This window comes from Athene noctua, chromosome 2 (assembly GCF_965140245.1).
Source record: "Athene noctua chromosome 2, bAthNoc1.hap1.1, whole genome shotgun sequence".
Taxonomy (NCBI): domain Eukaryota; kingdom Metazoa; phylum Chordata; class Aves; order Strigiformes; family Strigidae; genus Athene; species Athene noctua.
Window position 1 is genome coordinate 13,781,849 of NC_134038.1, and position 16,025 is coordinate 13,797,873.

Below are 16,025 nucleotides of genomic sequence, written 5' to 3' on the forward strand. Positions count from 1 at the left end.
TGAGGCAGGGCAGGCAGCTGAGGTAGCTACAACTTCACCTAGGTGCTGTTAATGAGGAATGGTGTGCCTGAGAATCTTTGTCTTGAAGAAGCTCTAGGATCAGTTTTCACTTTGTCGTGTCCCCTTTTAGGAAACCCTGTCTCAAAACCCCTGAGATTTCTTAAGTTTCCAACTTCTGCTTTGGGGCAGAACTGAAATCAAATGGAAAAGTTACTGAAATACACTCCCACCCACCCCCACGTAGGCACTGGGCCAAGATACTAACAGAGCAACTCTACAATTATGCAATTAATTTATCAAAGCACTTTGGTTTGACTATTTGTTACAAGATCTTACATTTCCATTACAGTGACTTGTGACCAAACTCCTCGCCAGAGCCGGGGAGGTGCGACAGCCCTGCTGCCTGTCCAGGGGTGCAAACCGCACCCGTTTACCGCCCCCTCCTAACAGCGACGGGCAAACGCCAGAAACGGGGAGTCAGCCACACGCTGCCCTGAGGCCGGGCCTTCCTCTGCTCTTGCTTCGCTCGGCGGGCTCGCCCCTGGAAGGCCGGCAGCGCCCGGGCTGCCACGGCCGCCGCTTCCAGCCAGTGCCCCGGCCGGCCCTGCCCTCCAGCCCGTGCAGCGGGGGAGCACACGAGCCTCCCCGGGCGCCTGCCCCGGGCACACGGCGGGCAGGGCGGTCGGACTACAGCTCCCGGCGGGCCGCGCGCCCCAGCCCCCACACCGCCCTGCCTAAGATGGCCGCCACGTCCGCTCTAGCCCGCGCCGCCCCTCACTCGGTGCTCCCCGGCGGCTCGGCTCGGCCGCGCCGCCAGCCTCGGCGGACCTCCCGGCGCGGCCGCCCGGCAGGGGGCGCGCTGCCGCGGCCCGAGCGGAGCGGCGCGATGGAGCCGGTGCTGGGCTGGCAGTTCGAGGAGTCCCTCTTCGGCCCGAGCCGGGAGCGCGGCGCGGGCGGCGGGGCCGAGCCGCCCTGCGGCGCCAAGCACTGCGAGCCCCTTGTGAGGAGCCGGGGGCGGCGGGCGGGCCTGGCGGGAGCGGCCGGAGCGGCGGCCTGGGGGCGGCCGCAGCCCCCCCTGACGGGTTTGTGCTGTGCCCGCAGTGGTTTCGCAGCGAGGCGGACGGCGGGGAAGGCGCCGGCGGGCTTACGGTCAGCAAGTTCCGGGCGGACTGGGCCTACCGGCAGCAGGAGTTTGAGGTATTTCCAGGGCTCTCACACGGCCTGGGGCTGAGCCGAGCCTGGGCCCTGGTGGGTGGAAGCTGTGGGGATAAACTGGGCTGAGCCTGGAGTCCCCGGTGTGCTGAGGAAATGTGTCTGTTTATTTATATAAAAGCCTCCCAGCAGAGCCGTGGCCTGGAGATGCTAGAGTGAGTGGCAGGGTTACATCCAGCTTGATGGTTCCTCGTTTGTGTGGAAAGCATGACTGGCCCACGGGCAGGTGTGGTGACCTGGTGAAGAGCAGTCCTGCTGGCTGAGCTGCTGCCAGGCCACGATGGGTAACTGTTCTGGCAGGCTCCCCCAGCCAGATGTCATCTTTCCAGGAGTCAGTGTGAAGTCAATGTAAACTGGCTAGAAATGTTGTTCTGCACCTGGAGCTGATCCAGATCAGGCTTGCCCATCTGAGCAGTTCAGTGGTGAGCAGAGCTGGTGTTTGTGGCCATGAAAGTCATAGTCAGCCAGAGGTATGCGTGTGGATTTCTCTGCTCCTGGGGATAATACCATGTCCCACAAAGGCTGTCTCCTCTCTTGTCAACCACCTGGCTGCCGCTCACCTTTCTCAGAGCTCCCCCTGCTGTCAGGTGAAAGCTGACTGTGGTTGTCAGGCTCCTGACAGTTGTCTTATGAGCCGCCTCATGAATTGCCCCACCTCTCTGTTGCTCTCTCGCTCTGGATGGCTGGTTGTGCCTTTGGGGTGCATTTACGTTTCTGTTTCTGCTCCTGCCTGATGTAGTCCTAGATCCTCTCCTCACTGCCTACTTTCTGAGCCTCATTTCTGATCGTCGATGCTCTCCTGCCTTTACAGTCCTAGTTGCAGGATCCAGTCTTTTGTTACCTTGTTTCCTGGTTGAAACCAGCCACTTCTGCCCTTGTTTCAGTTGTAATAGCTTCTTGTTCCAGGCTATATGGTTTGCATTACAGGCTCCTTGATTTCAAAGCCCTCAGGCCAACTTCTAACTCCACTCCTTCTGCCTTGCCCATTGGATTTGTGGATCTTTTTGTATCTCAGCTGGCACTGACTTCTGCTTTTTAATGTTATTCCAGTGCTACTGCTGCCTTGTCTATACACGACAGATGCTTGCCAGTCTCAGCTGAGACACCCTGAATCGATTCATAAAAGTGTGCTGAGAAGAAAGATGCCTCAGACTGAGGTCAGACATGGCTGCTGACCCTCAGGAAGAGCAGATTGCTCCTTGCTGTGTGCTGTGGTGCCCTCTCAGGGTAGAATGACACCCTTTCAGATCTCCTAGTGGAACAGACCGTTGGTTCCTAACCCATTACTGTCATGATGATCCATGTTAAAAATGTCTAGTCTTCAGTCTTATTGCTTAGCCTGGATCACTGTGACAGGACCAGAACCAGACTGCACATAAAATTACAGATTTGAGAGCACTGACCTTAGAAAGGGGGCTGGAAATAAATAAATGGGGGTAGTAATCTCTTCGTTTGTTGTGAATACCTTTTTTATGTCAGCCTAGGCCACGTGATAGGAAATGCCAGGGACAGCAGCGTTCTAAGCTGTGCCCATTTTTAAGATACAGGTGACTGTAAAATCTACTTGGGGTTCGTAATGCCTGATTCTTGCCAGGTTATATCACTTTGTCACATAACAAGGCAAACAGGGGTGTCTTGCAATCCTCCTGTGATCCGTTTTCACCAGTGGCTGCTGCATTCTCTGGACAGAAGGGAGCTCTCTCTTTTGGTCGAGAAAGAATGCAAGCTTAACACCAATGAAGAAAAATATTTCAGCCATTTTGCTAGGAAGTATTTAGGGTATGTTGCCTGGAAGCTCTTTGTGTTAGAACCATTCAAGTTTGCAAGGAATAATTAAATATTCATTGTGAGAGATGGGAGATTAAGCACTGCTCTTTAGTCTTCTGGTCTGAGCACTCACACGGAGGGGGAGGAACCAAGATTCCAGTCTTAGCTTCACTGAATATGTAATTTAATGTATTTAAATGTTAATTGGAGCCCTGGTGAATGCCCTGAGCATTAAGCTACACAAGTATTGCTCATTCTTGTCTTTTTCCTTAACCCAATTAATATTTAATTATTTTGTGCAAATTAGAACCACCCTACAGGAATGATAAAGATTCACCTTCCTTGCTGTATTCTCCGACTTGCTGATTATTCATGTGAGTTGAGGCAGCTGCAGGTTCAAACCTTCCTGTGGACAATGTGATGAATTTGAAACAAGGTCTTCCAAATTTAGGTTAAGTGCTCTGATCACTGAGTTGGTGGCTGGGGGAGGTACGACGCAAGTCGTTGCAGATGATCCCTTCTGGATCAGGCCTGGGGAGGGAGAGGTGGACTGATGTGTAGTAAATCCTGCCAGGGTTTAAGCACGAGTTAGGATTGAGGTTGCTCATCACTGTCTAGATTTGGCTGTGTAGTACCAGGGCCCTCGTCTGTTGCTGGCATAGGTGATAGCTGAGTCTGGAGAAATGAGAATGTGGACTTCAGCTCCTGAATTCCCTTTTTGACTGTAGTCATAAACAAAGCATACTGTCAGGCTTGCCTTTAAATGAAAATCTCTTACTGTTTTGTTTGGCTTTTCTTTTTGTCGACACTACTAGAAAGCCCTGTGTGAATATTCAAACTGCTTACTACTCTTACCTCCCAGTAACATTGCAATGAGACGAGATGTCCAAGAGGGCCAGGCTCGGTGTTTATCTCGCTTAGGAAGGCACAAGGAGGCTCTGGATATTGCAGAAAAAATGGTAAATAATGCAGTCGTTCTTTTAGATTTTGAACATTAAAATATTGCCAGTAGTTCTTTTATATGGACCATTTTCTGGAAAAATAATCTTCATGTGTATAATCCTTCAGGATGTTCAGTGCTCAGAGTATTTGGTAAACAGGGGGTAACTGTCACTGCAGATATAATCACTCTTTAGAAATCAGAACACCCTGTACCACAATGAGCTCCCTGTGCAGGGAGGCTGCTAGTCCTGGAAGGGACTAAATATCATGCTCTGCCAGGCAGAATTAATGTAATGTAATAGGAATTATAAGAAAGGGGATAAATAAATGCTTAAATCTTTCCACTATAAAAGGACGGTTCAAAACTCCCTTTTATTTCCATATACTCGCTGCCAAGCTGCCACCAAGAAGAGTATCTAACCACAAATTGAGTTTTTCCCATAAAGGAAAAAGTCCAGAGGCTCTAGAGTCTGCTAGAGTTTTACTGCTGCTGTTTATTTTACATAAAAGGTGTTTACACTACAAAGAAGGGCAGCTGTATAAAACTCTGAAAGCAAATAAACAAATGACAGCATTTGAGCCTTCTTGCCTTTCAGACTGGGACAGGGCAGCTGAAGGGAACGCTGTCAGCTTCATCGTGCATGATCTCTATCATGTATCGTTTAAAATTAAGAGCACAGTTTTGTACAGTTGAAAAATTACCTTTAGTGATATATGTGTGTCATTATTGAGGGAGACATTTTCTTAGGCTCTGAAGGATGATTCTGTTCTACTTCTGGTTTTAATCTATTATCTTTTGTTTCTAGAGAAGCAGTGCTACTAACACAGATCACTTAACAACGGTTCTCAACCTGCAGTTTTCCATTTACCAGGGTCTGGAAAATGTAGAAAAAAAGATCACATGCCTGCAGCAACTGATCTGCTTACATCCTTTCAACCCTTGGTACTGGAAGTTACTTGCTGAAGTTTATATGAGCCTTTTACAGAGCTTGTCTCCATCAGTCATTCCAGAAACAAATATAAATCAGTCTGAAGAGGTTAGTGTAAGGGGTGGTAGTTTCAAAATATCGACTGGAAGAGAGATTAATTTGCAGCCTCACAGATCAGACAGCCAGAAAGAAGGCCCTTGGTCCGGCCTTGCTACAGAAACCAAGAGTGAGAATGCAGTGACTTGTAGCAGCAGCCAGGCTGTAAAAGAATTCCTCTGCACTTCAGAAGAACTGGAAAGGATGGACAAAGGGAAACACACAGCCTCTGAGTCCTGGGAGCAGAACATGTCGAAGAAAGTTGGGATAAAGGCATGTGCCTCGTTTATTAGAGCAAGGTAACTAAATGTATTCTTAGAATAATGTGAACTTTGCCCAATCGAGAACAATTTAAAGCATATTTTTCCCAGCCTTAATATTTTCAATTAAATGTTTGTTTTGGCATTGGCAATGCTAACTTAGAAGCACTCTGCTATTGCTTCAGATCTAAAAACCAAAATCCACAGCATGGTAGATGTGAACAACCTCCGTCTGAGTGAAAAGAGTAAACCAGTGTCATAAACCAGTGTCATACACTGTTGAGAAGTGTTTTTTAATGGCCTTATTATATGAATCTTTTCAAGTAATTATATACAAAAGGGCTTGTTCTTCAACAAATGCTTCTGTTAGAGTATGGCTGTTTCCTGGTTTGGTATTAAAGATGCAGCAGCAGAAGTGCCCCAAAGGGAAGGCTAGCCAGTCTTCCTTCTGCGAGTGCCACCTGTCTTATTTGCTTGAAGCCTCATGCTTGAGCGAAAATGTATTTTATAATAATACCCCAATCTGCATAATGGATGAGGTTGAAAAATGAACTCTGTGACAGCTGATTGACAGGGCTGCATTAAAATGCTCTTTCCTTTTCTTCCCTCTGTTCCTAAAACTCTTGCACACAACAAAAATCCCCAAAGCATAATCTTTCAAAGAGATAATTAGGAACTGGTTTTGTTAAAATAGGCTTGGATTTTTCCCCCCCTCTTGCCTCTCAGTAATGTATGAGTCACTGAGAGTATTTAAAGCCATTTTATGAACTTCCACAAATGTTGACAGAGAACACCTGTTAGGGCAAGATTTAAGAAATGTAAAAAAAGATATAGTAGCTTCTAACTGTACACAGGATAAGAGATGGTGACTGTAATTGCTACTTGGGATAAGTTAATAAATTTAGTACTGATATTTAATATTAAAGCTACATTCATATTAAAATAATCTGTGTTGCTTGTTTTGGTGTATATAGTTCAGCATTGAGACCATTAAAAATTGTGGTATTTGCTTGCTTGGCTGCACAGTTTCACAAAATGTTATTGTGGTTTATATTTGCAGATACACTTGTCCAGGGTAAACTTCTCCCCTGCTCAGGGCTTATGCATTAAATAGGTTGTCTAATATTTTCAGGTTTGTTGGATTTTAAGTGCATGTTGCATAAACAGGTACAAGGTAAGTTGCACCTGGAAAGGGGATGTTGGTATTGCTTTTTGTAGGAAATCAGGTTCTGTGTTAAAACATCATGAACTCTTCTAGTTTTGTCAAAAAACAAAAAAAAGGAGAAATTGTTTTGTTTAATTTTCGTTCTTTTTTTACATTATGTTGATGCAAATTTTGAAACAAAAATGCTTTACAAATTAAAAATGCTTTCCGTTTTTACTTTGAATTTCCCAGTCAAAACTTTATTGAATTTACAAATGGTTTACTGGCTCAGACTTACAAATTTTGATGTTTATAATGCTCACATGAAAACTTTAATCTAAGATCTTCTCTTCATAAAAATACACTCCTTTATTGTAACACCTGCTTCATTTAACCGTGGTAAATGTGATAAAATTTGTTGTCCTATATGCATAAAGCTTGAGTTAAGCATAGTTTCAGTAATGATACTGCTAAGTTCTAGTAGTCTCTTGGTTGAATATACTTAGATATTTCCTCTGCTGACGTGTTTTACAGTCCTTGTGTGAGGATGACTCTGGAAACTGCCACTGCGTTCTCTGGTTGAGCAGTTGGTGATGGGGTCCCTCAGTGACGTGAACCCACATTGTGAGCACAATGTCTAACCTTCACCAAATCATGGTGGTGACTTCTGGGGCACTGCCTTGGACATAAAACTGTGGTGAAAGCTGTTAGAAAATATTCCAGGGTTGGCCTATGTGGGGTGAATGTTTGAGATTTGTCTAAAACCTCAAAATTTCTAGCTTTTCAGGTTACAAAGTCAATCACTGCCGCAGGCAAAAATGTACTGCTGTCTTGTTAGGCCTTAATAAGGATGTGGGGCACCTGATGTACTGCAGTTAATGCTAGCAGATCCAAGCTTCACTTTTAAATTGTGTGATGAATACGTGGAGAGAAAAATGTTTGCACTTCTCAGTACTTCTGTCGTAGCAGGGGTATACCATACCCATAGTAGATTGATATGGATGTATTCACTTCTTTGCAGGTTTTGCAGTTGGCAAAAGTCAGGAAGAAGAGCTGTTCTTAAGTATTGTATTTTGGTTGGTTTTAGGTTTGCTGACTTGCTCTTTTGCCAGCTGTGCCTTTTTTGAACTGCCTTTTTTTGTTTCAGGCTTTTACTTCAGCTTATTCAGTTACAGCAGTCATCCTTTGCGTTAGAAAATAACATAGAAGGTCAAAAAGAAATCGATGACAAAGTGGCACGACTTGGTTTCAGTGAAAACTCCTTGCTGTTGATGACCAAGGTAAGGGGATGTTTCACAGTGTGCAAGTTCTCAGCTATACGTAGGCTGGTTGAGGTACCTGAGCCAGTTCAGGCACAAAGTCCTGTCTGTAAGCATGACACTCCCCTCAGGTAATTAACTGTGCCAGGAAACAAGGTAAATTAGCTGGGACCAGTTGTCCTGGTAGTGCATTATCTGGAACTGACATAGCTATATAGCACTGGCTGTGTCATGCCACTGTATTTCTGTTCTGCTGAGATTCTCCTTTCGGGAATGTTCAGGGTTGTTAAGTTTCTCACTGGATGTGTACTTTTGCAGATGCATCAACACTGTGAGTTTCTTGGGATGCAGATTTTATCTCAGGAATTTTAGATACCACAGAGTGAATCACAAGTATGAAATGGAAGTGGAGATTACTTTGATGACCACAGAAGTATTAAACACTTCCAGAAAAAGTACTAAACATTTTCAGAAGAAGACAGAGACATCCTTTTACATTATTTCTTTGTCCTGTTTGATGTACTGGATTCTGTTTTTAAAGAAATACAAAGAAGGAGAGTAACATTGCATGACTTTATTCACAGAGATTAAACATTTTTAGTGCTATTTATAGAGTTTCTGACTTTTATTTTAAGGAATAAAAGGAAGCTAGCGAGATTCTAACTTCGCTGTCAGTCTTACAGCTTTAAGTTAGTGAGCACCAAGCCGTTGCCAGGGTGGCGGGCAGTCGTGTGGGATTTCACCCGTAAGAGGGCAGCAGCATGCAGACTATCTCAGGTTTTAGGAAGCTTGGAAAAGAAACTTGTTTCCTTGCTTCCCTTGACACCCTCGGGAGGAGATGAGTGTTGGTGCCTTTGCAAGGTGAGCGCTGAATGCACAGCACTGGTGTTGAGAGTTCCGCTGGCGCTCGGAGAGTAAGAATCCCCCTGCACAAGCGTAGCCAGAAGCTGGGTGGGGTTGTGCAGCTCTGTAGCTTGGGCACTCAGTTCTCGGTGGTTATTGCAGAGTGCAACAGGCAGACAACTTGATCGTGACTTGGAAACTTCTCCTGCATGGCATGTGGTTCATGTGTCAAGAGCTTTTCTTGTAAAAATCTGTTATTAATGTCATATTTGTTGTTTTCTCTGCAAGTTATTTTCTTGTCTCTCATCTTTCTTACTGTGTTTGCAGGTTATGGGGCAGGATCTCATACCAGAAAAACTAAAAGAGGAATTTCAGGGTGAGGTAAAATGCATAGGCCCTTCAGCGCTGTCATCATTGGTAACTGCATCAGCCACAGAATTTGAAATCAAATGGTTCGGTAATCTCAAAGATGATTTATGTCACTTGGAAAGACAATTCTGTTCAGATATGTATCTCCTACCTTTGGCAACTTAAAGGTTTTGTTGTATTTATTCTCATATCTCCAAATGATTATGGAATTATATATGCAATAAAGTTCATATTACATTTTTAAATAATTCTTATTGTATATATTTTAAGAATATCTATCAATGTCTGCATTTAAACTCTTAACATCTCATAATTTTCTTTGATTTGTTTGTATTAAAAGAATAAGGAATCCAGTATAAAATTGAGCTTTCAGTACAACTTCCAGAGGTAGCCATCCATCGTAAACCTCACCATGTTGTGCTTGAAGTGCCTGTGATTTTTTGAGGCGTGGGATGTCGGTGGGATGGAAGGCTTCCTTTATGATGTCCAGTTTGAAAGTTTCTTGGTATCAAATTCTATGTTGTTGCATTTAGAACCATGGAATCAGCCATTTTTAAAATTATTTTAAAAAATATTTATTGATTAATTGATGTTATGGTGATTTCCTGTTCAGAGATGGATAGAGATCTTAAATATATTTATGCTGGAAAATTGTCAATAAGAATAATTCCATATGTTTTGGGAAAAAAATATCAGTGGTAAATACTTAATTTAGAACTGGAAGGAGATTTTCTTTCTTCAAAGGTAAGTGTTCTTAGCAGGCATATAACTAGCTATAGTCTTGTCTGCTCCCTCGCTAAGCGCACTGGAGAAAAACTGTCAAGGTTGTTTATGTGTACTGAAGACTGTTTAGTCAGATCACATCCTTTGTAAAACCCTGCAAGGAAGAAAATCTTTGCTGTGAAAGCTGGCAATGTTGTTTCTGCATTGTACAACATGTACAATGTTATGCTTTCAGTTGATAATGACACTACTTTGCTTTATTTTCTGAAGCGTTGATGCTCTGAGCTTTGGGCTTCTACAGAAGAAGGCAGATATTATCCTGCAGTGTCTTTTGCTTGAAATAATTTGCATTTGAGGCAAACAAGGTGTGCTCTTCCCACATCTTCTCTTAAACTGTGAGACTTAAATTCTTTGTAGCTTTTTGTAAAAGTGTTCTTTAATGGATATAGTTTAAAACTAGCAATCTCTTAGACATAATTTGCTGTGACTTTTCTTCATGTTTTCCTGTGTTTTCTTTATGAAGTACTAAAGAGTGCTGAAACTTTAAATAACTCACAATTGAATGGTAATTCACCATATGTGAATTACATTTGTATCTGCAATTTTTAGGTGAATTTAAAGCTTTAAGATACTGGTTAGGGAACCTGTCACTAACCCTTGGTGTGGTGTAGCACTCTGCTAAGTTGACTGTGAAACCTCTCCGGAAAAATGGAATATTGCCTTCAGCCATGTCAAATTATCTTTGATCGTTTGGTGACTTAATGCAATTAAACCACATCCTGGTCAGCTTGTTACGAAAGATGATGACTTGGCAAGTATACTTGGGTAAGCACTAATGCACTAGAATATTTGGTTTAGTCATGCATGCGCTTTGCTAGGTGGAAATTTTTGTGTACGTGTGTAGAGCACTATATTCGGATGGCAGTGAAACCCGCCTGAAGGGCTGGGGATGCTTTTAAGACTAACTGGTGTCATAAGTTTTCAGTAGAGACTGTCCACAATGTGCTGTAAATTAATTACAATGTTGGCATCAACAGTAGAATGTCTTATAGCAAAGACAGAGCAAATGTGGAAAGCTTAATGCCAAATATGTCAGCAAAAAAATGGAACAGGGACTTCACCTGGTTTCTCCTTAAACTTACAGTCATGAGTAGCTACACGTAATTTGTTCTGCCACAACTCTCGAGTAGGTTCAGTAGTTAGGACACCAGAACACAGCTCTGTGGAACCAGGTCTGCATAGATATTTCATGGGAACTTGCCAGATGATTTGGCTCCACAGTTTAGAAGGTAGAAACAGCTTTGGAGCTGTTTTAGCAGCAAATTAAATGCTTGCCAAATGTTGTCATTTTGTGATGTCCAAAATACACAGTGGCTAGCCGAGGTGATTCGGGGACTTTGGTGGGTGTACAGATTGTTTGACTTGAGGTTGTCTCTTAGACTGGAAGCACAACAGTTAACTCCCCACTGGTTCCAGGAGTGGAAGGCAAATTGCAGTTCTTAAGCACAGGCAGTATTTTCTCAAACATAACAATGAAGCAAAAATGTTGTTTTTAACTACTCAGAGGAAACAACATGAATGTTGTTCAGAACATGTCGCATAGTTACTGTTCCAAATACCCAGTGTTTATTTCACTGGGGCTATGAAATATTCCTTTGTCCCACTTGTGCCTGGCTATCTCTCATCTCAGCTACTTCAATTCCTCATTTTTTGGCCTGCTTCTCGCTTTTTTGGCATGCTGCTTCTATCTTCAGTTTTCTGTTTCTGATCATATTGCACAAGGGGCTTTGCATTTCCATCTTGCATTTGAATGCCACATCATTGCTTGTATGTTCTGCACAGTTCTACATCTGCCTGTAATAGATTTCTTCATGTTTTGGCTCTTATGATATTATTATTGGTATTAGTACATGCACCAGTACTCCATGCTGAGTCAAATAGCAAATTTTAGTATTGCAAACTGCAAGTGAGAATCCATTAACAGTTACTAAGGTTTGATTTTGTTATTTTAACACTTGCTCATGTTACAGATGCTTTGGGAAGGACCCTCTGACCCTGGTTCTGATGTTTCTGAAATGATTGCCGTGTACAAACACAATCTAATTGTGTGTCTTGCTATCGAGTGTTTGAATACAGCTGGCTTTGAGGTGAGGGAACGTGTTAGCGCTGTAACTGGCAACATTAACACAGTTTTCTCCATCACAGAATCATAGAATGGTTTGGGTTGGAAGGGATCTTCAAAGATCATCTAGGTCCAACCCCCCTGCCATGGGCAGGGACATCTTGCACTAGACCAGGTTACTCAAAGCCCCGTCCAACCTGATGGTGAACACTGCCAATGATGGGGCATCCACACCTTCTCTGGGCAACCTGTTCCAGAGCCTCACCTCCTTCACAGTAAAAAATTCCTTCCTTATCTCCAGTTGAAATCTATTTGGTGTGCAGTGGTCCAGGAAGGAAGAACGCCTGGGCGCTCTTTATTTTCTAAGAGGAACAACAAGGGCAGACCAGGGTGCTCTGTTTGTTTGTTTGGGTTTTTTTTTTAAAGTAGCCTGTGGAAGAACCAGCAAACTGGTAGCAATGGATGATGAGAAAGCTGAGCTACTCAACTTTTTTGCCTCAGTCTTTACTGGCAACCTCTCTTCCCACACCTCTCGAGGCAGGGGCTGGGGGAGCAAAGTCCATCCCACTCTAAGAGAAGATCAGGTTCATGACCACCTGCAGAACCCAAACATACATAAGTCTGTGGGACCTGAGGAGATGTGTGCCAGAGTCCTGAGGGAACTGGCTGATGTAGTTGCCAAGCAACTCTCCATGATATTTGAAAAGTTATGGCAGTCAGGTGAAGTCCCTAGTGACTGGAAACAGCCTGTGGAAGAAGCAGTCAGTGAAACGCCCCCAAGGAGCACGAGCAGCAAGCGCAGGGGACGTCCTTGAGCCCATGCTCCGTGGGTGCTTTCTGTGGGCAGCGATTGCACACGCACCCCCGTGCTACCTCCAGTAGCAGGCACACGGCCAGGCATCAGACTCAAGTGCTTTAATGGGCAACACTCGCAGGACGCCAGCAGCAGAAGCATCGCTGAGCCAGAAGACCTGCAGGGCCGGTTTGGGCTGGGGAAAGGACATGGGGACGCTCTGGAAAGCCTGGCCAAGCCCAGCCTATTCATCCAGCTTGCTTCCAGGGTGCGCACGCAGGGGCAGCAGTGGGTTCGAGGTGCCCTGGAAACACATGCTGGTGTGAGCAATGCCTACAGATGGTCCCTTGGGCAATGCCACTTGCTGTTTTGCTTCTTTCTGCTCCCCACGGTGAAGACATGCACACCAACCAGCCCCGAGAGGAGGGTCCCCGGTGCTGCTAACAGCAGTGGTGCTCTAATGGCAGAGCTGCTGTCTGGAAAGCCCCAGGGGCCTTTGCTGTGCTCTGCAGGGACCCATGTGGGGCCATAATTGCACTCCAGAGTACCCCAGGGCCTTACCCAGGCTCTGCAGGGGCCTGTGCAGGGCCCAAATGACCCTCCAGAGCACTCCAGGACAATAGCTGGGCTCAGCAGGGAGTTTTGCACCCTTAATTCCCCTCCAGACTGCCTCGGGGCCTCGTCTGGGCTTTGCTGGGGCCCACTGGAGGCCCCTGCTGCCCTCCAGAGGTCCCCCCCTTCCACAAAATATAGAAGTATACAGAAAAAAATCACTTTTAAGTTCACGTTGTAAATATTCTGGAGGTTGATACAGGCTACATTTATTTATGCTTTTTAGCCCCCTCCACCCACATCTAGATGCTCTTCATCTTCCTCCAAAATAGGCGAGAGACCAAACATGTAATAACAAGGATCATTCCAGTTCTTGTTTTGCAGGTTGACATCTGAATCTTCTTCAGCAAAAGTAGAGGGGATGAATCCTCTTGTGCCATCCACCAGCTCTCTCCCCGCCCAAGGACATAAACAGCTTGTCCAGCAGTTAGAGGAAGCTAGTTCAGGCTGCCCACTGCCACCGTCAAAAGGATCGTAGCTGTACCAAGCTATGAATGTTCGAAGCTTTCCCAGTTCTTGTCCCAGAGCCTGCAGGATGACAGACTGTTTGCTGCTGGTTCTTCGGTCTCACTGGCGGGGTCCTCCTCTGAAAGAAGGCGGGACCCAGGACTGTCCTCTGCCCAAGCTGACTGTGAAGGGCCCTGAAACCGATTCTCTAGTTCACTCACCTGGGCTCAAAACAGTTGCTGGCCTCTCCATGGTCCCTTTTTATTTCTCTCTGAGCACTTTCTCCCACGTCTTGGGGCTTTCAGTCTGTGCTGTGCAGCTTCCCAGCAGGTTTGCAGATGGCTGATGTCTTGGATGGCAGCATTTCCCTCCTCTCCACTCACATCTATTCCAGGTCAGTGTTTTCAGCTTGAACCTTTTCTGCCCAGAGCATCTGCCCACAGAGGTGAGAATTTTCTTCAGCCAGTCTGGTGTGTTCATCTGTCATCTCCAGAAGCTGCACCTCTAGCTCCTCACAGCTTTGACTGAGGCTGCTCACATAATATGAGCCCTTGTCTGCAGCCAGTTGGGCCTGTAGCTCCTCAGCCACCTTTGGCACAACTTCATTCTGCTGGTCCTGTGCCAGCAAAGCTCTGGCAGGCTCTCTCCTTTCTCCAGCCCTCTGCTGAGGAAATGATTTCGTGCCCAGTTCCTCAGCAGAGCTTTGGCTGGGCAGTGGCACTGGAGCGTGCATCAGGTGCCTGATGGTGGCCTGCACCTGCCTGCATCTTTCTTTCAGCTGCTCAGTGAGGGCAGCTAGCTGAGCATTTCTCTGCTGGAACCTCTCTGCCTCCTTGCACGCTTCTGGAGAACTCTTTCTCAGGAAGTGGTTCTCCATCTCCAGGGCCCCAGGTTGCCTCTCCAGGTCTCGCAGGGCCTGCTGCCAGCAGGCACTCTGCTCCAGCAGTCGGCTGCAGGTGCTGCCAGGAAGCACCAAGTCTTGGTCTTTCCCGCTGGTGCTGTAGAAGAGGCCACCTGAAAGCCACAGTGCTGGGCAGCAGATGGCACCATGTGGCAGGTGCTCTTCCGCAGGGGCCAGAGCCCGCAGGGCGAGGATTTGTGTTCCTTGGCAGAGCCAGAAGGAGGAAACGGATGATGGGGTGACTCCAGCCTGTCCAGGTCCCTCTGGACATTATCCCTCCCCCCCAGTGAATCAATGGCACCACTCAGCTTGCTGTCACCCGCAGACTTGCTGAGGGGGCACTGTATGGTACCAGTGTTTATTCGAGCCCTTCCCTCACAGGGAACAAGGTATGTCAGCATCCTGCCGTGACCTTCCTGACAGGTAGTTTCTGCAGCTGCCTGTAACCACATGTTCCCCGCATCACTGAGTGATCAAGCTGTTAGGATTTTTGGCATAACTCATTGCTGAAGTTGTAAACTGTTTGTTTTCTGTCAAAACTGAAATTCCATTCATCTGATGCTGAAGTGCAGCGGTCGTCTGACCTAGCACAAACTGTATCCCGGATCCAGATTTGAAATCAGCTTGTCTTAACTCCTGGGTTATTAACTTGCACCTTAACTCCCTTTCATTAGCTGTGTTTTCCAGAATTTCTGTAGGCAAACTATCTTGCCCCACAGAGGTGAGAAGAGCTCCTTCGGGGATTTCATGGTCATGGCCTGAGGAAACGAAGGCTTCAGAGGTAGTGGTCTACAGACTTCTCCCCATACCCCCCCCGTGCCACCCCCAGTTGGGGCACAACACAATCAGGGAACTGAACCAAATTTAGAAGAAAAGTCTTAATTAGGCTGGGGGGACACACATATGTTTATTTCTGTTCCTGTTGATTTCAGAAGAAAAAAAATGTTTCCTTTTCACCTGAGCTCTGACTGTATGGAACTCATTTAGCTTTTGGAAGAGAAGAGAGTAAAGGTGCACAAGTCAAAAGAATATGAAGAAACAAAATGACTCTCAAAGGGATTTTAATTAAATTAATCTCTTTTATTTGAGTGGTTGCCATATTTTAGATAAGTAGAATTGTCACAGGAATGAAAATCAACTTTCCCTTCTTCCCAAGAAATCTGAAGAATGTTGCTATGTACAGAATTTACAATTATATGCAATAATTTATTGTTATTCTGGACTCCAAAATGTGGTATCACAGGTAAAACGTCCACACTTAAGCTAGAGAAGGATGTGTTCATCCTGTACCTTTCATAATGTTCTGTAAACTTTACCAGTAGTCTTTCAAAATGATTGCACTTCCAAGGATGAGAAACTTTCCTCACCTGAGATCTTGCTGCTGCGTACAGGTTTCATCATCCACGGCCTAAATAATTAAATTACATTCCTTTTTGAGCAGGTGAGAAGTCAGGCAAAATGGGCCAGATGTGCAAATGTTTTTAGGTTTGCTGTTGGAGTCAGATGAAAGATGATATAAAGCAGGTGTAAAAATAAAAATGTACTGATAAATCAACAGATGTTGGGCATCTAGTGACTTTGGGATTTGGATGGAAATCCTGTTTCA

General features: G+C 45.2%; 1 protein-coding gene across 3 annotated transcripts; it reads left to right on the forward strand.

Moving 5' to 3' along the window:
- Positions 1-885: 885 nt before the first annotated feature.
- C2H8orf76 (chromosome 2 C8orf76 homolog) lies at positions 886-15,974 on the forward strand. 3 transcript variants are annotated; one of them, XM_074898483.1, is made up of 9 exons: positions 886-1,000; positions 1,102-1,197; positions 3,795-3,938; positions 4,728-5,245; positions 7,498-7,630; positions 8,780-9,939; positions 11,575-11,691; positions 13,396-15,200; positions 15,352-15,974. In XM_074898483.1, the coding sequence occupies exons 1-6, from the start codon at positions 887-889 to the stop codon at positions 8,984-8,986; spliced, it is 1,212 nt and encodes a 403-aa protein (XP_074754584.1). In that variant the 5' UTR covers position 886; the 3' UTR covers positions 8,987-9,939; positions 11,575-11,691; positions 13,396-15,200; positions 15,352-15,974. The 3 variants fall into 3 exon arrangements, with proteins under 3 accessions (XP_074754584.1, XP_074754583.1, XP_074754585.1); XM_074898482.1 differs by having other exon boundaries at positions 13,396-15,974; XM_074898484.1 differs by having other exon boundaries at positions 4,794-5,245; positions 13,396-15,974.
- The last annotated feature ends 51 nt before the right edge of the window (positions 15,975-16,025 follow it).